The following is a 26243-nucleotide window of genomic DNA, read 5'->3' as shown; positions in this document are numbered from 1 at the left end:
CTGGCTTCCAGTGGAGCTGCTGTTACTTTCGATGGGCACTTACATATCAAGGATCCCTCCCTATTGAAGACACGTTGCTTCTACAAAATAACCAACTCCATTAAGGTGAAGGTGAACAGGACTATGACCTATGAATTGACAGCCATTGCAATTACAGATTTGCCTGTCAGTTCTATAGGCCACTATTTTGTTCACCACAATTTTGCAAAAGTTCAATCCACTTCGGACTACAATTTATCTGTATTTTCTAAATTATATAATAGATCTGAATTTAATCCACTGTAACAGTGCAAATGAACTGATATTCTTTTGCATGTTAGAAAATAAAATGTCTTTACAAACTCAGGATGTGTTATAACTAATTTCTCAACTTAGTATAAACGTGTATTGACTTTCAGACTAATTCTCAAAATAGACATAAGTGAACATGCTAACAAGTTTTACCTTGAACACAATAAAAATGTGAATACTTTCATGTCTCCTAATTACCATTTTCTAATCCAGAAATGCGCGTCCATCACACAAACCAGCCTCCTATCCAATGACTCTGTTTACAGTTCCCGCTACCTTGGCAAAGCAGCCAGCATAATTAAGGACCCCACACACCCCCGATATTCTCTCTTCTACCTTCTTCTGGGAAAAAGATACAGAAGTCCGAGATCATGTACCAACCGGCTCAAAGACAGCTTCTTCCCTGCTGCCATCAGACTTTTGAAGGAACCCACCCTGCATTAAGTTCTTCTTTCCTAGCTATGACCATAACAATACATTCTGTATTTTCTCATTTCCTTCTCTATGAATGATATACTTTGCCTGTATAGCATGCAATAAACAATACTTTTCACCATATACTAATACATGTGACAATAATAAATCAAATCTGATCAATTAGCAATCATGGAGACAGAAGAGTTTGAAAATGTGCCAAGAAAAAATAATTTTTACTTAAGTAGCAACAACCGGTTTCAAAGCTCGGAATTTACCAAGATAACAGGGCAAATATATCACTGCTACACTTTCAAAGATGGTTTATTTCTGTGCATATTATAGTTTTGTTTCCTTCAAAGTTGAAATGATTACTTGTAAAGATCCAATTTTTTCCTGTTCCCCAATGGAGCAAACTCACAGGAGTAGTGAAAGCCCTTCAACAACTGTGCATCTGCTATGACTCTAAAAATGCGTGAAAACTTCTGAAACAGGTCATAAACATTTCTGAGTTTCAGGAGATAATCCATACTTAAAGGACGGCCCCTGCATCTGGCACCATCTGATACTGAAGTTTGCCACCAGTGTTATCTTGTTCCCAGGAATAAGAGACAAGAATCACATTAGATGTAGCTCTATTTCTCTGGAGGAAACTTCACTACCTTCTTGATGTTGCTGAACTCTGTTTAATTTTAAAGTTTCCATGCTGCCCCATCCCCAATAATGTAATCCAAAAGAAGATCTTTAGTGGGCAGATAAAATTAAGGAGAAAAAATAAAAGATGTTGCAAACATGACGTACAATAGCACAGCACAATGAAAATATCAAAACTGTTCTTCAAACTGGATTTCTGAGGCATGACTTTATCAAAATTAAATGTTTACTAGTACTTGGTTAAATAATTCAAACATCTACCAATCTAATTTGATGGAGGATACACTATGATAACGAATTTCCCATTTTTACACCTTTATCAAGGATACTACTAAGTATTCTGAATGTAAGATTAAATAAAAACTAGCCAAAGATTTAGTAAAGTGCATAAAAGTTACACAGGCTAAAATGTGCTTGCCACATGTATACTGTAGCTCTTAGTCAGTAGAAATCCAATCCAGTTTGATAAGTACTCAGTGTAAGATGAGCATTACATTTGATTAATTTCTCACTTAATGCTATTAACAGCAGGTCTGGATTTTGTTCTGGATGATGTTATAAGAGAGCAATTTACAAAAAAAACAGCAAAATTGTGATGAATTAAGCTCAACGGTCACTATAATAACACAATAAGTTTCAAGGCAGAAATTGAGAAAGACGACAGAAACCTAGATAACAGATTTGAGGAAAGCCAATTTTGAGGGGCTGACACTAGAATATAGGAAAAATAAAATTGATAATATTATCAATCAATGATGTGGAACAGCAATGGGAAAACACCTTATTGGTGTCAGTTCCCTGCAAGAACAACTCACTTCAGCTCCCTCCTCTGCAGTTCCCTTGTAATTCTTTTCTCCAGATAATTATCCAATTCTCTTCTGAAAATCTCAGTTGCAACTGCCTCCACCTCACTCTCAGGCAGTGCATTTCAGATGTTAACTGTTCTGAAGATTTTTCTCACGTCACCATTGCTTATTCTGCTAATCACCTTAAATCAGTGCTCTCTGGTTCTTGATCCTTCAACCATTGGAAACAGTTCCTTCTTATTTACCCCATCCGGCTCCCTCATGATTTTGATTACTTCTATGAAATCTCCTCTCAGCCTTCCCTTCTCCAAGGCGAATGGCTTCAGCTTTTCCAGCTTATCCTCATAACTGAATTTTCTCATCCCTGGAGGTATTCTGTTGAATCTTTGCGACACCCTCTCCAATGCCTTTGCATCATTCCACATCTTTCCAAATGCGTGATGGCCGGAACCAGACAGAACACTCCAGTTGAGCTCAAACCAGTAATTATCATAACTTTTTCTACTGTGCCCCTATTTATAAAGCTCAGAATACCAAATATTTTATTGAGCATTTCTCAATCTGTCCTGCCATGATTTGTGTACATATACTCCTAGGTTTCCCTGTTCCTGCACATCCTTTAGCATCTTTAATTTTATATTGTCTCTCTTCATTCTTTCCATCAAATGAATCACTTCACACATCATTAAATTTCATCTGACACAAGTCTATCCATTCCATCAGCCTATTTACAGCCTTTTGAAGTTTAACACTATTCTCCTCACAGTTGACAATACGGGTACAGTATGTCAAATCCTGCAACCTTGGGACCAGGTTTGTATCAGATTTCAGAACTTGCTGTTTTCAGGAAGATGATGTTAGTTTACTGAATGGCGGTACATGATCAATATTCTCTCTGGGGCAGATGGGGTGAAGGTTCGCTAAGCCACCCAGAGGACAGGAAACATTCAATGCAGCAATTCCCTGAACTGTCCCGAGCAGGGTCAGGTGGGGTTAAGGTTTACTAAGCCACTCAGAGTGTGGGAGAAAAAAAGGTCCGGTTTTTGGGTAGCTGGATTTGAGGTAACTGGCCTGTGCTTTACATTGTAAGACAACTCTGCAGAATAAAGAAAACATATATTCCACTGAGAAACAAAAATGGACAAAAACTGAGATACCACGGATAAATACAAATACAAAGAGAAGACAGAATAAAAAAAAGCCACACAAAAAATACATGAATAGCAGAAGAAATCACAGTAAGGGAGAATACAGCGGCTTTAGGAAGGAGGTCAAAAAACAATTAGGAAGCTAAATACAAAGATGACATTAAGTTGCCAAGAAACATAAAATAAAATAGGAAAATGTTCTATAGGCACATAAATAGAGGTCAGAATAGGAACAAGACTAGTAGGAATATGAAAAAATAAAAAATAAGAGCAGCAGCAGGCTAATTAACCCCTTGAGACTACTCAGCTGTTAAATAAGGTTGTGGCTAATCGAATTGTGGCTTGAACACTACTTTCCTGCCTGAACCCTATAAGCCTAGATGCCCTCAGTAAATCAAAAATCTGTCTAATCAGCCTTGGATACATTCAATGACCTAGTCTCCACTGGTCTCTGCGGAAGAGAATTCAAAAGATTAATGACCCTCAGAAGAAATTCCTCCTTACCTCTGCTTTAACGGGAGATCCTTTATTCTGAAATTATTCGCCTTGGTCCTAGATTCCCCCACAAGAAGCAACATCTTCTGAGCATTCACCCTCTCAAGTACTCTCCAAATCTTATGTGTTTTAATAAGGTCACCTCTCATTCTTCTGAACACCAATGAGCACACGTCCAACCTCTTCAACCTATCCTCATAATACAACTCCTCAGCCTAGGAATTAACCCAGTAAAGCTTCTTGGAACTGCCTCCATTGCAAGTATATCCCTCCTAAAACAAGGAGACAAAATTGTACCTTGTGTGCAGTCTCACCAATGTCCTGTACCATTGAAACAACATTCCGTACTTTATACTCCATTCCCCTTGCACTAAAGGATAATATTCAATTTGCTTTCTCAATTACTTGCCATATTTGCATGCTATCTTTTTGTCATTCATGCCCAGAGATATCTAAATCCCTCTCTGCACTGCAGCATTCTGCAGTCCCTTTCCATTAAGTAAAATTCTGCTTTTCTGTTCTTCCCACGAAAGTGGACAACCTGATATTTTCTCATATCATACTCCATATGCCAAATTTTGCCTATTTGCTTAACCTATTTCTCTTTGCAGACTCTTTGTGTCGTTCTCACAACTTAATTCTTACCCAAGCGATGAAGAGGATACCAACCACTGGCAGTGACAGCAAAATGGCAGAAATGGTAAACAATTACTTTGCTTTAGTATTTACCAGCGAGGCAAATCAGAGGGACATGATATTGAAACATGTGATTGGAGATGTTATAAACCACATTCACAATGAAAGGAGGAGAAATATTAAATAAACTGAGAGAGGATAAAAGGACCAAGGGAAGAGACAGAGCCTCCTATTACAGATTTCACAACATGTTGTGTTGTGTCATAGGACTGATAGCAAACAATATACCAATATTTAGGGGAGACACGTCCAAGGATCTGTCATCAGTTAATTTAAGGTTGGTGGTAAGAAATATAATAAAGTCTCCATTAAAAAGAAAACAGAATAAATCTCAAAAAACAAAATAATGAGTAGTCAGCATGAATTTCAAAAAGGGAAAATGTTGATGGACCAACTCACTGATTTCTTTAAAGAGGTGACAGGGAGAGTAGACAAGGATAAAATAGTAGATGCAACTGAGATTGTCAAAACGTCTTCAATACGGTACTGAAGAGACTAATGAGTAAGATCCGAGCATGCAGAGGCAGGGGACAAACAACAGATTATTTAACTAGCTGACTGCAATACAGAAAGCAAAGAGTAGAGGTTAAGGGCAGCTGTTCAGAAAGACAGAGGGTAGGAAGTGGGAACTTGTGGAGCATTGTGTGAATAGGAGACCAATATGAATGGGAGAATTAACATGGATCAGCATTTGAGGCCTTAATTGCAGCTCATCAGAAAATAGAGGTAGGGTAATAGCAAGGGGAACACTGAAGAATAGATCTTTTTAAACAATTATGTGCATAACTGTTACTAATGTAAATGTTTAATGTACCATCCAGTTTGTGTCATTATATTTCAAGGACCTGTTGAATGTGGGTCTATGCCAAAGAGCTGAAAAGTAATTGATGTAGTACTGATTTTTCAGACCAAGCTAATCATGGTAATTACAGTTCAATTGCCTAACATCTGTGGCAGAGAAAAAAAATTAAAACGTCTCCAAATAAGGATGCAATTGCCAACTTTCTAGATGAAGTGAAAACATTAGAAGTAGCCATCACACATTTCAAATGGGATGGTAATAGTGGGAAAAAACCACAGAATTCTTCAGAAAGGTAGGAAACAGGAAAGGTAGAGGATACGTACTGGATGGAATGAAAGGGACTTCGGGGAAGCTTTTGACAAGGCATTATATGAATATTATTAAAGAAAATAAAGAGGATTGAAACCTAAACTAAAAGCTAATTAAATGGAAATAGAGAGAAAAGGCACCAAAAGCAAAATTCTGTAGATGCTGAGAATCTGAAATAAAAACAGAAAGTGCTCCAAATACTCAGCAGGTCAGGCAACAACATCTGTGGATAGAGAGAGACAAACAGAGTTCAGGTTAGTAAAGTGAACTCTGCTTTTCTTGTCACAAATGCTACCTGACCTAAGTATTTCCATTTGTTAATGACAACTTTTTTTTAAGAATAGTTGAAAGTGGGTAATATTGTTCCACATGCTTCAATTTTGGATTGTCTTCTGTTCAGTAAGGGGAGAGGTAGATAACTTGAATGGAACTATTTGCTTTCATGTGGAGTAAACAACAAAATGGACTAATTGGACTGGATAACCTGCTTTGTTTGTTGAAAATTGCATGTATTTCTGTACATTGAAAGCTAGAACTACCAACGCATTGAAAATCTAGTGTTCCTGTCAGTTATATGGATATAGGTGAAATTATAACCCAGAACACACGAATTAAAAAAAAAATTGACAATTTAGTAAAGAGAGGTGTTACTTTCCAATTCAAAGCACTTTTTAGGCATCCTAAAGGATTGGAGAATACATTCCTCAACTAACCAAACCCACTGGTCTCCACCCTTTTCCAAAGCCACGTAGAACATTAGTCATGACAAAAACCTGATTGCACTGTTCAAAGTTCTGCACAAGCTGGAACACAGTTGCTGTTCCAACAACTTCCCCAGAATAATGAAAATAGGAATCTAGGTGAGATTGCCATACTACTATTCCACTTGTAACCTTTAAAGCCTTATATCACCTAGAAATAACACTTCCACCTACATGTTGTCTTTATCGTGTCAGAATATCCCAGGGTACTTTGCATAAGGAATTACTTTTGAACTGCAATGAACATCACATCGGCACAAACATTTTGTTGGGCAGACTGTTGAATTCTCTGTTTTTGAGACTAAAGTCAGAATTCTCCAACATCGCCCGCAATTGCGATTCTCCTGTTCCGCTGCAGTGCGAGGAGTTTTGGCTAAACGCCAAATTCTCCGTTCTCGCTGGCAGCAGTAGTGGAGCAAATGAGATTGGACAATTCCTCCTCAGTGCAGTGGGTTCATGGCTCTGACAGCGCCTTTCCTGCTGGTCAGAATAGCAGAATCCTGCACCAGATTCTTTGCTTGGAACCTCATTAATTATAAACAGCGGATGCCCCTCCAAATCTCCTGACAGCTAGTAGCTGATTCATCCACCCAACATCAGCTGGTGAGTTTGAAGATCCTGACACCATTTTAAATACCAGTCCAGCACACTCATATTACTCTCTCCAGCCCACCTGTGCAGAATTTCAACAAACCAGAGGAAAAAAGCTAGCAGCCTCAAGAAGAAGTCTGTTCCTCAATTCAACCACCTTTTCCCCAAGCCCATCGCCTGCAAGGTGTTCAAGGTGCACTTGGACCTCTACTCACCGAATGTGGAGACTTCCTCCACTCCCTTTTCATGCAGCCTTGTTGGGGTCCAGATTCCCTCCCATCAGTCTTCCCTTTGCCTTCAGCTGTTCACCATCCTCTACCACAATGCCCCTCTGCCTGCCATAGTGAAGTCTTGCCCTTTCCCTCCTTCCTTCCACATTGCTCCCCCTTGTCTTCATAAGCCTCTAGCTCTCCAAATGAACCTTTCTCTCGCCTTTCCGTTTACTCTTGCATATTGTAAGATTGCTTGAATAGAAACAATGTCCTCTTGAATTCCTCAATTGAACCTGCCGCCACCACACTTCCAAGCAGTAAATTTCAGACCCGAACCACTCGTTATGTGAAAATCTTTATTTTCTCATATCACATTTGCTTCTTTTGTGAAACTCCTTAAATCTGTGCCTTTGCAAACAAAGAGAACAAAGAACAAAGAAAACTACAACTCAGGAACAGGTCCTTCGGCCCTCCAAGTCTGCACTGACCATGCTGCCCAACTTACGAAAACCCCCTACCCTTCCAGGGACCACATTCCTCCATTCCCATCTTTGTCAAGACACCCCTTAAAAGCCACCATCATATCCGCTTCCACTACCTCCCCTGGCAGCGAGTTCCAAATACCCACCACCCTCTGTATAAAAATCTGCCTCATACACCTCCTTTAAACATTGCCTCTTGCACTTTAAACTTTTGATCCCCTAGTAATTGACTCTTCCATCCTGGGAAAAAGTTTCTGACTGTCCACTCTGTCCATGCCTCTCATAATTTTGCAACTTCTATCAGGTTGCTCCTCAACCTTTGTTATTCCAGTGAGAACAAGCCAAGTTTCTCCAACCTCTCCTCATAGCTAATACCAGGCAACATCCTAGTAAGTCTTTTCTGTACCCTCCCCAAAGCCTCCACAACTTCTTGGTAATGTGACGACCAGAATTGAACACTATATTCCAAATATGGCCTAAGGTTCTATAAAGCTGCAACATGACTTGCCAATTTTTACACTCAATGCCCCAGCCAATGAAGGCAAGCATGCCTTTTACCTTCTCGACTACCTTCTCCACCTCTGTTGCCACTTTCAGTGACCTGTGTACCTGTACATCCAGATCCCTTTACCTTTCAATCCTCTTAAGGGTTCTGCCATTTACTGTATATTTCCTATCTGTATTAGACCTTCCAAATGCATTACCTCACATTTGTCTGGATTAAACTCCATCCAAGTCTCCAAACGATCTATATCCTGCTGTATCCTCTGATGTTTCTCATTGCTATCAGCAAATCCACCAACTTTTGTGTCATCCGCAAACTTACTAATCAATCCTGTTACATTTTCCTCCAAATCAGGTATATGTATCACAAACAGCAAAGGTCTCAGCACTGATCCCTGAGGAACATCACTTATCACAGCCCTCCATTCAGAAACACACCCTTCCACTGCTACCCTCTATCTTCTTTGACCAAGCCAGTTTTGTATCCACCTTGCCAGCTCACCTCTGATCCCATGCGACTTCACCTTCTGCACCAATCTGCCACGAGGGACCTTGTCAAAGGCCTTACTGAAGTCCATGTAGACAAAATCCACTGACCTCTCCTCATCAATCATCTTTGTCATTCTCTCGAAAAACTCAATCAAGTTAGTGAGACACGACCTCCCCTTCACAAAACCATGTTGCCTCTAATATGTCCACTTACTTCCAAGTGGGAATAAATCCTGTCTCAAAGAATCCTCTCCAATAATTTCCCTATCACTGATGTAAGGCTCACCGGCCTGTAATTACCTGGATTATTCTTGCTACCCTTCTTAAACAAAGGAACAACACTGGTACTTGTTCTTGATCCTTTTGCAAAAGGGAACGGTTTCTCCCTATCTACTCCATCCAGCCCCCTGATGATTTGAACATCTCTATCAAATCTCCTCTCCAATCTATCATCCCTGGAATCATTCTTGTAAACTACTTCTGCAGATCCTTCCTATTGTGTGGCTCCCTAAACTATACACAATATTCCAGCTGAGGTCTAACTAGTGTCTTGTACAAGTTCAGCATAAACTCTTTGCTCTTATACTCTGCGTCCCTATTAATAGAACCCAGAATATTCTATACTCTATTAATTGCTCTCTAAATCTTCAATGGTCTATGCATGTATACACCCAGGTCATTCTGTTCCTACACCTCCTTAAGAATTTTACCTCTTATTTTGTATTGTCTGTCCATGTTTTTCCTACCAAAATGCATCACCTCACACTTCTCTGTATTGGCCACTGATCTGCCCACTTCAGCTACTTGTAGTTCTACACTGTCCTCTTCCGTTTACAATACTTCCAAGTTTTGTGCCATCCTCAATCTTTGAAACTGTCCCCTGGATACCAAGACCTGGATCATTAATATCCATCAGGAAAAGCAAGAGTCCCAACACCAACCCCTGGGGAAACTTCCTCCAACCCAAATAATACCTGCTTCCCATTACTCTGTGCTTCCTATTATTCAGCCAATTTTGTATCCAAACTTGAGATTACAAGTTTCATTTTGGGTTCCCCATGGTGTACAGAGATTTGTTCATATGTTTTGTTCTTTAAATAATTACATAAATTCAGAACATCACACACATTTGTTTGATCCCTTCACTCATTAAATTGCATCTAAAAATGCAACTCTCACAAACCACTGCTGGTTACATCCAAGAAACAAATGGAAACAGCAGGTGGATAGAATTGTGACCAGAACTGAGGGAACTGCAGTGAAATTCTAATCAGCAAGGCAAACAAGTACAAAAGGTCACATTCCTATTTTATCAATTACCGCAAGCTGGCATAGAAATACACCTCATAATTTTGAAAGTACCTTACTTGTTAATGAGTGGTTCTGCAGTTTCTTTGTGATAGAAAACTGGGATGGGTACTCCCCAACACCTCTGCCTTGAAATGCACCAGTATGTCCGTCTGTCCAACATGGCAAGCATGCTGTTCATTGCTGATTGTGGAATAACTTGTACCTTCTTCAGCAATTCCTAAGGCAAAAGAACAAAAGTTATTCTAGTACCACGCACAGCTGGTAAAACTGCTAATGGCTTAAATCACTGAAAAAGTAAACAAATGAAGCAGAGTAAATGTTAAGCACGATCTTCAATTCAAACTGTATATATTTTTTCCTCACAGATACCAGCAATTGAGTATTCTTCATTTGCTTCAAAAATATTGGTCTGGACTTTGCAATAGGTAAAAGCGGTGAAGCTAACAGTGCCTCCCCACAGGGTGCACTGTCGCATCTTTGTCAATAGTCTCAGAGCTGAAAACAATGCCAAGCCTGCACTTGGGGTTCTTGCTCTCCACCAAACTATATTGCCATCCCTTCCCTGTTGTGGGATAGGGGAACTCCCTTCCCAGCAGTATTGTGGATGTACTTGCCCCACAATTCAAGAAAATTCTCAAAACCACCTTCTCAGGTGCAATTAGGGATGGGTAACAAATTGTGGCCTTGCCAGATGCTGATATCCCATGAAAAAGGCAAAGAAAGGCAGCAGAAAAAGTCACAGGTTGATGCATTCAACAGTGAGTGATGTCTTAATACTATATAATTGATAATTACAACTAAACTCTCTGGCCTTCAAAACTTACTTTTATAAATACGGACTATTTCCTGCAAAGTTAAGTAGTGTTAGAGAATTTTTTTTTTTACTTTTCCCTTTTATCTCTCTCAGTCTCATTGTCATTCCAAATCTTTATTTGACTTTATGTACTGATTTAAATTTAATTTAATATGTCCTGTTTTATATTCTACATGTCTCAGTGATAATCTTCGATCCAAAAGACTGAAGAGCCCAGCTGTTTCACAGATGCCTAGAGGGTGCTGCATTGGATCAGATGCCAAACTCTGTTCTCCTCCACAGACGCCGTCTGACCTGCTGAGTATTTCCAGCATTTTCTGTTTTTATTATTAGCAGCATTTTCTATTGCTCTATTTCAACCATTACTCCTAATAATTAAAAAAACCTTTAGCAAATACATAGCAAAATAGATAAAAAGCACATCTGATGTGCCACACATTAATTTTTGACCACATTTTAATAGAATATATTTGACCTAGGCAATGGCACACTCCTGTGGCACAACAGAGTTACTGCAATGGCCCAAACTGGTACTTGTTTATCCACTAATGTGCACAATATATTTGACTTCCAAACAAAAATACATCCTTCAAATTTGATAATTAAAGATTCCTAATGTTATAGAAACTTTGCACAGGTCAAGATAAGCCAACATATGAACTGTACAATGACGAGTTCAAGACACAACAGATCATCACAATATCAGTAAGCAAAAAAAAAAGGAACCTTTGGTTAATTCTAATATAACAGCATTCACAAGTATAAAATGCAAATACAAATATTAGACATAGATACGATATATGTTTCAAGACTGCCTGGTAGATCATAGATCTGGTACAGCACAGGAGGACATCATTCATTCCATCTCTCTGTTTAGTCTTAGTTAATGAACAGGCACTCAGATGAGCAGCTGATCCCCAACTAAATATTCAGCAGCACAAGTCATCATCTTCAAAGTATTAAAAGTATTTACGGCTGAGAAATAGGTCATTCAGTCCAGCATTCCCACTCTAAGGTTTATGTTCCATGAGCCTCCTCCCACCCTTTTCCATATATCTTTATATTTCTCTTTTCCTCAAGCTTTTATCTAGCTTCTCCTTAAATAATAACAATGCTATTCACGCTCCATCAGTTCTGTGGCAGTGTTCCTACTTCTGATGATTTCTATATGTACGCTACGGTGCTACTGCTATTTCTTCCCTAACCACTTTTTACATATGCTGATGCAATCCATCCAGACCACTGACTCTGTTCGCCCCAAGTCTGATGCATTCATTAAGATCGAAAAGGATGAAATCAATAAAAACCTATGCATCTTTTCTGATTTCCACTTTTAATGTCATGTTCATCATATGCTTTCCTGTAAATATAGAAGCAATTACTTAATAGTTCAGTCATTTCGCTACGACCAGAGGGTTTATTATGTATATCTCAAAGTGTCTCTCTCCCAATTTTTATTTCATTTATTTTCACATGCTTTGATAACTTAATTTTTACAATTTCTCCTGGCTTCTTTCCTACCATTTTCCCTTCTGTCATCCTCCACGCTACACTTCATGCATGCTTTTCTCTTAAACTTCAATTTAGCCTCATTTTTTCTTTATCTAACCATGGCGTGGCACGACTTTGTTTTTGCACTTCAGTCGAATATGCGTCTTCTGGATTCTATGGATCAGTTTTAAACGTTACCCACTAATTTGTGTTTTACTGGTAGTAAATGTTTCCATTTTATTTTCCACCATTCCGTTCTTGTCTTTTAAAATTAGCCTTTTTTTTCCTCCAATGTACAATTTTGGTCTTTATCTTGCATTATTTTCAAGAGAGAAGGTGGGGAAATTTGGAAAGCAGTCTAATTGCAGCATCAGTAATTTTTAAACTATGCTAAAGGATAGGAAGATTGTGCAAATTTAGAGCAGAAAAAGGAACAATTGCTGATAATGTGCAAAAGGACCATGTCTACAAAGATGCCAAGAATGTTTGATAAATGGAACACTAACAAGATGTCAAGCTACAAAATTACAAAAACTGATCATTTAAGTTTTCTATTACAGTGAACGAGTCCCACAAATAAAGATTTTACCTGGGCTCTGTCCTTGATGCTTGCAGTATCGATGAACCACTGCTTGCTGGATCGTATTATGACTGGCTTCTTAGTCCTCCAGTCATATGGATAACTATGTTTTACTTCCACCTCTTTCAATAACATGTTTGCCCCATGCAGCATTTGGATGACTAATGAAGTTGAGAAGAAAATTACAATCCATTAAAAACTGTAGACATTGTAACTCACGTGAGGCAAGTCTAAAATTGCCAATTACCATGCTAATAACTGCAATGACACTCTTTTTGACATGAAATAACTGCTGATTCAAAGCAACAGAGACAGAACTCTGTAACTGCTCTTTCATCCATAGGAGGACGTAGTACATCTCACTGGAATCTAAAATCCACAACTGTTTTGAGGGTTTGAGTTATGAGGAGAGGCTGGATAGGCTGGGACTTTTTCCCCTGGAGTGTAAGAGGATGAGGCGTGACCTTATAGAGGCTTATAAAATCATGAGACACACAGATAAAGTGAATAGCCAAGGTCTTTTCCCCAGGTGGGGGAGTCTAAAACTAGAGGGCATTGGTTTAAAGTGAGGGGGAGGGAGGTAGGTTTAAAAGGGACCTGAAGGTCAACATTTTCCACACAGAGGGTGGTACGTATATAGAATGAGCTGGTAGTAGTGGGTACAATTACAACATTTAAAATATATTTGGACAGGTACAAGGATGGGAAAGATTTAGAGGGATAGGGCCGATTGCAGGCAAACGGGACTAGTTCAGTTTAGGAAAACTGACTGTCATGGACAAGTGAGATCGAAGGGGCCATTTCCGTGCATATCTCTATGACTCCATATAACATCAAAAAGCAACGATGTACTAATTCAACTCTCAGTTTCATCATAAAATTGTACATTCCAGCTCAACTGCAAGTATACAATCACAGTATACAATCAATTGTTTCAAACTGAGCATACATTTGCTTGATTATAGGCTTCAATTGTTTTCAAGAGCTGAACTGTTTGCAACATCTACCTGCTGTTTATCACTAATGCATCGTGGAGAGTCAACATTGTTCAGCTGGTTCCTAAAATTACATCAGATGTCACAAATGATCAATATCTGAGGTACTTAGTGTACGCTAGTTGATGTTCCAATGTGCTTTACAGTACCAGGATAAATATATACAATTCCTTAACAGCATTTGCAATCTCAATTATGCCAAAGAAGGAATCAAGCACAGGCTGAGTATCTCCTTAAAGGAGAAAAAGACAATAATAGATTGTTCTGAATAAAACCTGAACGCCATTCAGCTAAATATCACTATCAACTGACTTGCTCAAGCTGGAAACAGTAAATGGTTGATGCAGCATAGTGGCACAGTGGTTAGCACTGCTGCTTCACAGCGCCAGGGACCTGGGTTTGATTCCTGGCTTGGGTCACTGTGCGGAGTTTGCACGTTCTCTCTGTGTCTCCGTGGGTTTCCTTTGGGTGCTCCGGTTTCCTCCCACAGTCTGAAAGACATGCTGATTAAGTGCATTGACCCAAAATGTGGCTACTAGGGGGATGTCACAGTAACTTCATTACAGTGTTAATGTAAGCCTTACTTGTGATTAATAAATAAACTTTAAAAAAGCAATGAAAAAATAAAATTTAGAAATGCCTTTAATTGAGAAAAATATTTAAGAGAACATAATCAAGAGAATTATGAACTTTGTTTTTGTTTTCTACACTAATTTTCCCTTTTCTACTCTCGCAGATTTTATTTCTTCCTGGATTATACTTTATGGTTGCCAGGTAACCTCCATTATCTCACCCAAATGGCTATTTTCATAAAGTAAACCTTGATAACAAGAACCAACAGGATAGGTGAAGGATGATAGTTGGGGCTGGAACCATTTGCTCCAGTTTCCTCACCTAATACCCACATGACTACACTTCAGAAGCATTTCATTAGTTGTGAAGCACAATTAGGACATTCTGATGTTTTGAAAGGTGCTATATAACAGGACTCCCTGCAGAGCCATCAGAAGCAGAAATCCTAGATGAATTTCCCCTGAACAAAGAATATTAAGTTCACATTATTGCTCCCTCCACCAATCTAATAGCGTTCAGACAACTCAGCACAAAGCAAGAATTAATGATGCAACCCTCCTGGTCTCTCTAGTTTATCCTCAAACCTAATAATCCATTGAAAAAGCAGGCAGAGCAACATTTCCTAAACATTCTGCAACATAAGAAGTGATAATACCAACCTGTTTCATTTCCTTCATTAAGGACATACTTGTTTTGAAGCTCGAATCCAGCTGCTTCAGTGAAAAGGCCATCTTCATCCACTAAACAATCCTAAAACAGCGCAGATCAAACTAATTAAAATTGTACCAGTTGTGAATACAGTATATCATCTAGAGCAGCACAATTTCCACCAATCAAACACTGGAAAGACTGAAGCCTTTTTTTTGAATACCTGCCACGAACGCTACTCCTGGGATACAAACTTCAACACTCCCCCAGGTCACTGCATGAAGCGAAAGCAGAATGTTCACCATCTCTAAGTCCCATGTGAATCTGAACTGATTTCTGGCCGCATACTTTTCTCAATCACAAAGACCAACTAATTTCAGATCCATCCAATCACTGTCTCCACCCCTGCCTCAAACTACTTGGGGCTGAAACCCTCATTTGTGCTTTTGTTACCTCCAGACTCCAAATACTTTCCTAGCTAGTCTCCCACCTTCCACCCTTCACAAGCTTCAGCTTATCCAAAAAGTGGTGTGAAATGATTTCCACCGTCTGGGGAGTACAGGACAAGGAACAAAGTCTAAAAATTAGCTCCAGACCTTTCAGGAATTAAATTAGAAAACACTTCTACCCACAAGGCGGTACTAGTTTGGAATCTTCTTCCACTGATAGGAAATCTGTGCAAGATCAATTGTAAATTTTAAATCTGAAATTGACTGATCTTTGTCCAGCACATTTATCAAGAAATATGGGGCATAAAATAGATAAAAGTTAGGTTGGAGATCAGCCATGAGCACAAGGCCAAGACTTCCTTCTAACGCACTCCAACCCAATCACCCATCACTCACCGAACTACACTGACTCTACATAACTACAAGTTGTTAACTTTATTGAATGCATTGTTAATGGTAGAATCATACAGAGTAAAAAGTTTCACAAAACCCGGTTAAAGTCCAACAGGTTTATTTGGTAGTACAAGCCACTAGCTTTTGGAGCGCTGCTCCTTCATCAGATAAGTGGGAGTTGTGTTCACAAATAGGGCACATAAAGACACAAACTCAATTTACAAGATAATGGTTGGAATGCGAGTCTTCAGAGGTAATCAAGTCTTAAAGGTACAGACAACGTGAGTGGAGAAAGAGTTAAGCACAGGTTAAGGAGACGTGTATTGTCTCCAGCTAGGACAGCTAGTGAGATTTTGCAAGCTCAGGCAAGTTATGGGGTTACAGATAGTGTGACATGAACCCAAGATCCCGGTTGAGGCCGTTCTCATGTGCGCGGAACTTGGCTATCAGTTTCTGCTCAGCAATTCTGCGTTGTTGTGTGTCATGAAGGCGACCATCACAACACATGACAATGCAGAGTTGCTGAGCAGACTGATAGCCAAGTTCCGCACACAAGGATGGCCTCAACCGGGATCTTGGGTTCATGTCACATTATCTGTAACCCCCTTTGCTCGACAGACTGGAGGGGGCTGATTGTGGACAAGTCCCCAGGACCGGATGGAATGCATCCGAGGGTTCTGAAAGAAATGGCGGAGGTGATAGTGGATGCCTTGGTGGTTCTTTTCCAGACGTCGCTGGATTCCGGGGAAGTGCTGGATGATTGGAAAACGGCTAATGTTACGCCGTTGTTTAAGAAAGGTGCCAGGCAAAAGGCGGGGAATTATAGGCCAGTTAGTTTAACGTCTGTGGTAGGTAAAATGTTAGAATCCGTCATTAAGGAGGAAATTGCAAGGCATCTTGAAGGGAATTGCTTGATAGAGCAGACGCAGCACGGTTTCATTAAAGGGAAGTCGTGTCTGACAAATTTACTGGAGTTCTATGAGGATGTGTCTAGGGCGGTGGATAGAGGAGAGCTGGTGGATGTGGTCTTTCTAGATTTTCAGAAGGCGTTTGACAAAGTACCTCACAAGAGGTTATTGCAGAAGGTCGAGGGACATGGAGTTGGGGGTAGGGTGTTAGCGTGGATAGAGGATTGGTTGTCAAATAGGAGGCAGAGAGTGGGGGTCAACGGGTGCTATTCGGATTGGCGGATGGTGACTAGTGGAGTGCCCCAGGGGTCGGTGCTGGGGCCTCAGCTTTTTACCATTTATATAGATGATCTGGAGGAGGGAACCGAGTGTAGGGTGTCGAAATTTGCTGATGACACCAAGATTGGGGGAACAGCAAATTGTGCGGAGGGTGTGGAGAGTCTGCAGAAGGATCTAGATAGGCTGGGCGAATGGGCCAGGAAATGGCAAATGGAATTTAATGTTGGCAAGTGTGAGGTGGTCCACTTTGGTAGGAAGAATGGTAGGAAGGACTATTACTTACGGGGCGAAAAACTGCAGCAGGCGACGGTGCAGAGGGACCTCGGGGTCCTTGTGCATGAGTCGCAAAAACCCAGCTTGCAGGTGCAGCAGGTGGTCAGGAAGGCAAATGGGATGCTGGCCTTCATAGCGAGGGGGATTGAATATAAAAGTAGGGAGGTCTTGCTGCAGCTGTATAGGGCATTGGTGAGGCCGCAGCTGGAGTACTGTGGGCAGTTTTGGGCGCTGCACCTGCGCAAAGATATTTTGGCCTTGGAGGGAGTGCAGAGGAGGTTTACTAGGCTGATACCGGAGTTGAGGGGGTTGAGCTATGAGGAGAGGCTGAATAAACTGGGCTTGTACTCGTTACAGTTTAGAAGAATGAGGGGAGATCTCATTGAGACGTATAAGATGATGAATGGGATGGATAGGATAGAGGTGGAGAGACTCTTCCCGCTCAAAAAAGACAGTAGGACTAGGGGGCACAGCCTCAAGATAAAAAGGGGGGCGGTTTAGAACGGAGTTGAGGAGGAACTTCTTCACTCAAAGGGTGGTGAATCTCTGGAATTCTCTGCCCGTTGAAGTGGTGGAGGCTGCCTCGCTAAATATTTTTAAGACGCGGGTTGATGGGTTTTTGATAAGAGAGGGGATTAAGGGTTATGGGGAGAGGGCGGGAAAGTGGAACTGAGCAGCGACAGATCAGCCATGATCTTATTGAATGGCGGGGCAGGCTCGAAGGGCTAGATGGCCTACTCCTGCTCCTATTTCTTATGTTCTTATGACTTGCCTGAGCTTGCAAAATCTCACTAACTGTTCTGGCTGGAGACAATACATATCTCTTTAACCTGTGCTTAACCCTCTCTCCACTCACATTGTCTGTACCTTTAAAACTTGATTACTTATAAAGATTCGCATTCCGACCATTATTTTGTAAATTGAGTTTGTTTTTATATGCCCTGTTTGTGAACACAACTCCCACTTACCTGATGAAGGAGCAGCGCTCCAAAAGGTAATGGCTTATGCTACTAAATAAACCTGTTGGACTTTAACCTGCTGTTGTGAGACTCCTTACTGTGTTTACCCCAATCCAATGCCAGCATCTCCACATCAGAATCATACAGTACAGGAGGACATAATTTGACCTGCCATACTTGTCCTGGTTTTATATTTGAATTCTGTGTCCATATTAGATCTGTAACTTACCACAGAGAGTTTGTGGTGTGAAGCAACACCATAATCCTCCATTCCATGAGCTGGGGCTGTATGGACCAATCCTGTCCCTTTAACCATTGTCACATGATTAGCAGGCAAAAGCTGGGATTCTCTTCCAGGAATTGTGGGATGGCAACAAACTGCACCTTCTAAATCTCTACCTACAAAAGGAGAAATAATAGTGAAAATGAACTTAGAGTTATGATGGTATTTAAAAACTATTGAAAACCCCTAAAATGAAAGCCATTCTGCAAAGTTACTCAGTAACAGCTAATTACAAAAGAACATAAGAATTAGGAACAGGAGTAGGCCATTTGGCCTTCGAGCCTGCTCCACCATTCAACAAGATCATGGCTGATCTTTTTTCAGACTCAGCTCCACTTACCTGCCCGCTCACCATAACCTTTAATTCCTTTACTGTTCAAAATCTATCTTTGCCTTAAAAACATTAAATGAGATAGCCTCAACTGCTTCATTAGGCAGGGAATTCCACAGATTTACAACCCTTCGGGTGAAGAAGTTCCTCCTCAACTCGGTCCTAAATCTGCTCCCCCTTACTTTGAGGCTATGCCCCCTAGTTCTGGTTTCACCTGCCAGTGGAAACAAATTCCCTGTTTCTATCTTATTTATTCCCTTCATAATCTTATATGTTTCTATAAGATCCTCCCTCATTTTTCTAAGTTCCAATGAGTATAGTCCGAGTCTACTCAGTCTCGATGACAATTGATCTCAGCATCTCAGGGATAAGTTAGGAGGAAAACGATTCCACCACATTCTCTGCTGAAGGCCAGCTGAAAATAGTTATATGCAGAGTTCAGGGTTGACTCGAAACTTCTCAAGTGATTTCTTAACAAACTCACCGTCAAGGCAAATAACAGTAAAATTATTAGCTGGACATAGTCCAAAAGGAATATTCTTGCATTTGGAAGCATAGCTCTATAATAGTTCCCACTTTCAGGGCAGAGATACAAAAGGAAAAAAAACTGGAGATGGAATAAAATTTATAACACTGCATTATGAAGGGCTACAATCTTCAATGAAGAAAAGAAAAACTCTGAATAAATTTACTTTCAAATCTCTTACCTGTGACTGTCTGAAGAACTTCAAACTGTGTACCCAGGATAGCTGCTATGGACTCTACACAATCTGTACCCAGAAGGTAGAGCTCCTCTGTGTTTAAGCACTTCACTAGAGAATACCTGCGTTCAGATACAACAATGATTAGAAATTTATCCAGCTTTTCCAACCCAGATCTTTTATTTTAAACAATTTCACCAAGATAAAACAAGAGTTTGAACATTCTTCAATGTCTTTGAAATAGGCAGGTAATTTGTATTTTAATCTGGGCTGTGATAATAAAAGCTAACCTTTCAACATAAACTGTATCAAATTAAAAACTGGTTGTGTGTTTATCAAGTTGAGAGAAGAAAACAGCCATGTATTGAAATTGTGCATGTTCAAGTTGCAAGGAAAAACTATTCTTTCAATAGAGCAATCACACGTCCTCAAAACTAAAGACAGTATTGGGATGTTTATAGTTGTCTTTAATTTTAGTACACCTGAAGCAACTGCTCAATTCCATGAAATTCAGAAAGATTTTAGGGCTTTAAGTTCTCCTGTGTAAAAAAACTAATTAATACTTGGTGATAAAAATTTCTGGAGGTGTAAGTGCACTTTATTCAAATATTCCATTTGTTGTGGCATATACATTTTAACAAGATTTTCTATTTAAATTAGTGTTATACCATGGAACAGGATGCCTTTTTTTTCTGCTAAAGTATCTAAAAGTCAAATTGGTGCTCTGTATGTAGTGGCTCAGATTAAAAAGTTTATTTATTAGTGTCACAAGTGGGCTTACATTAACACTGCAATGAAATTACTGTGAAAATCCCCTTCACAGCGATTGTTTTGAACGTAATTGTTGTTTGGTTAGTAAACTTTGATTAGATTGTCGACAGTTCCTGGCTGGAATCAGAGGCAAACCACACTGTGATTGTTTAGTTCTGTCACAAAATGTGACTGTGTCCATATTAAAAGATGAATGTGTGAGTCATAAATAACAGTGGAACTTACTGGGCATTTGGCATGTAACAAACTGCTTGATTGGCTGGAATTGTCCAAGGCTGGGTTGTCCAGATCAATGCATTTGCATCACCTGCAAGATAAAATAATTCTTTGACAACAAAAAGAAAAACATTTTTCATCACCCAATATCCATGTTGCAAATACATCATAATTATCGGTTAAATATTACATTTCCCACTGATAAAAGCATTTTTCGGATATTAATTTATCAAATGGATTCCATTATTCTTCAAAGCTATGAACAAAGCTAGCCTCTTGTCTTCAGAAAAAATTAAGACATTAACAGATGCTTTACTTAAAAAAAGGTTTTTTGAGTGAATCTTGTAAGCCTATCGCAAGATAACCTTTTCTTTCCCAACCTTTCCTCTTCTGAAACATAGTAACTCATGGTCGGTGCTAAGTTTCAGGAAGAGAGGAAAATATGTTTTTAGGGCTGGCAGGCATTATGCACCTCACTCAACTGGCCATTTGTCAAGTATGAGTTCAAAGCGAGAACATCAATGCTCTTTTTAGCTGTGCAAGTCCTTAGCAGTCAACCTAGTTTTTTGATCATATCTAATATCCATGACAGGGCTTGACAGATAGTTATCAGGAGAGGGGTCCTGGTTGACCATTTCCCCCCCAAGTTAAGTGACACAATGCACAATTTCAGCACTCTTCCATTGACCAAAAGGAGATCAACTGGTTACTTAGTCCCATTAAAAATGATCTTAAATTAACCAGTTGGAGGTGCAGATTTTAGACTTTGACAGGTCCCTTCAGTCTTGCAACAACTATCAGGTTGTTTTTTCAGCATTAGCCTGGACAATTGAATGTTGTCAGGCTAATCATTCATTGACATTGGAAATGACAAATATTTAATCCATATATAAATATTCCTTTATACTTAAGGCAATAAGCGTCCATTAAAGCAGTTACCCAACAACATTCACCCTTCTATCTACATTTTCCCCCAAAACTAACACATGGTGCTTCAATAAGTTGTGTCACAATATTGTACCTGAATCAAAATTTTAAATTCAACACTAATAGATCTGTAACTCTACCTGTTGGCAAAGTCAATGTGGAAGGAGGTTTTACAAGAGGAAACTTGACATATACTGATCGACTAATGTGCTGTTGATTGTATTCAAGTTCAGCTTCAGCCAGGGCTGTTCTGCACAGATAAATGGTAAACTTTAGCAACCATTTTAACAAGAGAGAGAGACAATTTCAAATTCAACATGGCTTCCAATTCCAATGAAATAAATGACAAACCTTGTGGAAGGGGACCAAAATACAGGTTTGTAGTCTTGATAAATATAACCCTTAAGGCAAAGAGAAGTAAAATTAACAAATTATCAAGCGTTGGGCAATATGTGAATCTGACAAGGAGAATCAAATACCTTATCAAACATTTTGTGGAACACTCTTAACTGTTTGGCTTCATATTGTTTGTCATAAGTGTAATAACATTTATCCCAATCTGCCATCACTCCCCATCGAATGAATGCTGCTCGTTGGCGTTCAATTGCTTTTTTGGCAAATTCTTTGGCTAGAAGACAAAAATTGTATAAAACATGTTAATGTACAATCTTGTGTCGGTTAACTGTGCTGCACTCCTGTGGGTGTCAAATTTATAACTTCAATACTGAGATGATGGAACAGGAGGGGCACCACCTTTTATCAGTAGAGCTGAAAGGGTGAACGCACTTAAACTTTAATTTTTACCATCCATCACAGAAAAAGCTATGTTAATTTTGCAGTGATGAGGATGCACAATGCTATTGCTCTAACAATGATACCTCAAAGCTCTTGTACTTAATTAAGCCAAATCAGAATTTTTGTTACTTAAAGATTGCTGAAGGAATGTTGGAAAAAAAACACAGTGTAACTTTTTATTAAGTCCAGCTTCTACTTTGCGACAGGTCCAATTCTACACCAACACCTCCGTTTCTACATTTCCTTACCTGCATTATTACCATAAGCATAATTGCTGATGAAATATACAAACTGATAGAATTAAAACCAACTTTACTTTCAAACTAATACCAGTTCAGGGCATAATTTTTGTTTTCAGAACTGACAAAAGCTTCTCAATCACTTTACTCATGACACTCAACTGACAATTTACATGTTGTATCATGAATCAAACATTTCTGCATTAGGACTTACTTAAAGGGCCAACAAAAAATGATTAAAGCCATGCAGATCAGCAAAAAGGGGACATTGCTGACTGTCGCCTCCACTGAGGTTTGAGGTTAGATCTGGGTTCAAGGCTGATGGAAAGGAGAGTTCATGCTTCTGATCACTATTCAGAGAATTCTGCTGGAGGCACATACGTGCATGTCAATGGGGAAAGCATTGGGCTTGACTCTGCTAACATTGCAGATGCAATAGCCAGCGACAGTAATATTCAAGTTTTACACATGGACAAAATACCAGGTCACGTCCTACCATACTTCTTGAACTATATCATGGAAGGATTCAATACCTTGATAAAGAAGAGGAAAGCTGGCAAGAAATTTAAAGGGAGCTACAGGCAAGTCAGAAGTTTTGCACTCCTTCACATCAGTTCTTTCACCCTCACCTATCATGAGTATGTAACAAAAAACAATGATTTTTGTGTTTAACAAATCTTTGAGTCAATAAAGGGAAAGTCAATGCATTAGAAATTTTTTAGGGTAAAATTGAAAAACCCTCCAAACAGTATGTGTGATGAAGACAAAACATACAGACACTGCAAAAGCTGTCCACGATTCAAGTTAGTTTTACAGGGTGGGTACTACGTTAACATTGTTACAAAATATGCAGTTCTAATGGCATACAATACAGTATTGAGGTAAAAGAATTAGCCGATGTTGACCAATTGGCATCATGAAGAAAATTACCTTTTTGTCTGATTTCCATTGGAGAAAATGTTTTAGTTTCTTCGCCAAATTCTGCCAGTGCTCTAAGCTCAATTGGTAATCCATGACAATCCCAACCTGGTACAAAGTGAACTCTGGAACCTCTCATCACCTGAAACCTATTTGTAATGTCCTTCAGTATCTGCAGTTAGGAAAATCAAAAAATAATGCTAAGTCATAGAATAAGACGAGACGGGCATATTTTTCTTTAAGTAAGTTTTTTTAAAATTACACCATCAGGGACAATACATAGTCAAATTATGATTTGTAACATTGAGGCTAAGTTATGTACTGTGGTCAATTTACACTTCCCTTTCAAGGGAAATTGTCAAAATTAACATATGCATTTAATGAGCACTGAAAAGAACTTACTTTATTCAAGGCATGACCAACATGAGGGTTACCATTAGCATAAGGTGGTCCATCGTGAACACAAAAATCCTTTCCCTTCCTGTTTCTTTGCCAAGAATACAACTCTGAGAAACCACATTCCTGTAAGGAAAAAAACTATTGAATCAAGATTTCAACAGTTCACAAACTCAAAATAAGGAGTATTAAGGTTATACATGACCAAAGAAATTCATTACTCTGCATACTTTTCACGAGTAGTCAATTAATTACATATCAAACAGCAAAGATTAAGCATTTCTTCACGTGGACAAGACAATTGACTTCGTATATAGACATAATTCAATCCTAATTTAGGTCTTTCCATTACAGTTCCTACATCTGTATAAATAATAGAAATTGAATGCGCAACTTGCTATTACACGACTGGCAGCATGGTAGTACTGTGGTTAGCACTGCTGCTTCACAGCTCCAGGGACCTGGGTTCAATTCCTGGCTTGTGTCAAGGTCGGTGTGGAGTTTGCACATTCTCCTCATGACAGCATGGGTTTCCTCAGGGTGCTCCAGTTACCTCCCACAGTCCAAAGATGTGTGGGTTAGGCAGATTGGCAGGGTGTTGGTGAGACCACATCTTGAATAATGTATGCATTTTTGGTCTCCTTATTTAAGGAAGGATGTAAATACACCAGAGGAGATTTACTAGATTGACACCAGGAAGGAGCAGGTTGTCCTAATGTGGATAGCTCAGGTAGGCTAGGCTTGTTCCCATTGGAAATTAGAACAGTGATTGAAGTTTTTAATAACCTGAATGGTCTTGACAAAGTGACTTGGGAAGGATGTTTTGTCTTGTGGGTGAGTCCAGAACTGCAGGCAGGCACTGTGTTGCTCCTTTCAGATAAAGATGAACAGCATTTCTTTCTCCCTAGTAGATACGAAAGTTGGAAGTCTCTGCCACTGAAGGCAGTGGAAGCAGGGGCATTGAATATTTTTAAGGCAGAGGTAGACAGATTCTTGTTGGGCAAGGGAATCAGATGTTATTGGGAATAGATGGAAATGTGGAACTCAACATAAACAGATGAATATCAAAACAGAAAATGCTGGAAAAGTTCAGCAGATGCGATGGGCCTAATTCTGCTCCAATTCATCGATTCCTCTGGTGGCACAGTAGTTAGCACCACTGCCTCACAGCGCCAAGGACCAGGCTCAATTCCCAGCTTGTGTCACTGTCCGTGCAGAGTCTGCATGGTCTCTCCGTGTCTGCATGGGTTTCCTCCAGGTGCTCCAGTTTTCTCCCACAGCCCAAAAGACGTGCTGGTTAGGTGCACTGGATATGCTAAATTCTCCCTCAGTGTACCCAAACAGGTGCCGGAGTGTGGCAACCAGGGGATTTTCACAGTAACTTCATTGCAGTGTTGATGTAAGCCTACTTGTGGCACTAATAAATAAACTTTAAAAACTTAAACCAAGAGGCAGGAACAAGAGGAGTCTGGTTTCAACAATGTTTACCGCAGTAGTCTCCCACACCTTCTCAGTTTCTCCTCCAGATTACTCTCACACGACTTGTGACACATCCATCCATGTCTCCCTTTAACTCTGACGCGGCGATGCCAATGTTGGACTGGGGTGGGCACAGTGAGGAGTCTCACAACACCAGGTTAAGCTCCAACAGGTTTATTTAGAATCACGAGCTTTCGGAGCGCTGCTCCTTCTGACTCACCTGATGAAGGGGCAGCACTCCGAAAGCTCGTGATTCTAAATAAACCTGTTGGACCTTAACCTGGGATTGTGAGATTTCTCACTGCCCCTTTAAACTGCGAATAACATCGGGACCCATTTAAGATAAGATACTGTGGGTGCTGGAATCTGAAACATCAACACAAAATGCTGGAAAACCTCAGCAGGTCTGACAGCATCTGTGGAGAGAGAATAGAACCGATGTTTCCAGTCAGGTTGACCTTAAAATCTCATCCTGCTGAGATTTTCCAGCATTTTCTGTCTTTTTGTGCGATATCCCCACCCTCCCTGGTAGCAGCAAGGCCAGTGGCCGGGTCCCCTCCCCAGCCCAGCCTTGCCCGCGGCCGTACCCTCTGGATCTGCAGCTCCTTCTCCAGCAGCTCCCGGCCGCTCGGTCTCATCGGGAAGTCGGTGCGGGGCAGCAGCACCGTCTCGCGGAACTTGTTCTTCCCCTGGCTCGGGCTCGGGCTCGGGCTCGAGGTCGAGCTCTGGCTGGCGACCGACAGCCGGTACCGACCGAGGGAGGAGGAGGCCGCGGGGGCGGCTGCCCGCCACTTAGCGGCCAGCGAGGGCCCGCAGCGGCCGCCAAGCGCCAGCATCATGGCGGCGAATGGGTCGGTGCA

The 26243-nt window shown here is 40.2% G+C and overlaps 1 protein-coding gene across 1 annotated transcript in view; it reads right to left on the bottom strand.

The window, feature by feature from the left end:
- Nucleotides 1–26243, bottom strand: part of iars2 (isoleucyl-tRNA synthetase 2, mitochondrial) — a 75183-nt gene extending 48940 nt beyond the window's left edge. The window contains exons 1-12 of the mRNA XM_080200553.1: nt 25971–26243; nt 23911–24030; nt 23521–23680; nt 22036–22184; nt 21908–21957; nt 21697–21806; nt 20639–20720; nt 19649–19764; nt 18557–18726; nt 15078–15168; nt 12860–13011; nt 10022–10182 (exon numbers count right to left, since the gene is read on the bottom strand). Of these exons, the coding sequence (XP_080056679.1) occupies nt 10022–10182; nt 12860–13011; nt 15078–15168; nt 18557–18726; nt 19649–19764; nt 20639–20720; nt 21697–21806; nt 21908–21957; nt 22036–22184; nt 23521–23680; nt 23911–24030; nt 25971–26222 (1613 nt within the window). The 5' untranslated portion in view covers nt 26223–26243. The remainder of the gene's footprint in view (nt 1–10021; nt 10183–12859; nt 13012–15077; nt 15169–18556; nt 18727–19648; nt 19765–20638; nt 20721–21696; nt 21807–21907; nt 21958–22035; nt 22185–23520; nt 23681–23910; nt 24031–25970) is intronic.

Source organism: Carcharhinus amblyrhynchos, chromosome 12 (genome assembly GCF_965287045.1).
Source record: "Carcharhinus amblyrhynchos chromosome 12, sCarAmb.v2.hapA, whole genome shotgun sequence".
Taxonomy (NCBI): Eukaryota; Metazoa; Chordata; class Chondrichthyes; order Carcharhiniformes; family Carcharhinidae; genus Carcharhinus; species Carcharhinus amblyrhynchos.
This window is presented reverse-complemented; position numbering and strand designations above follow the sequence as displayed.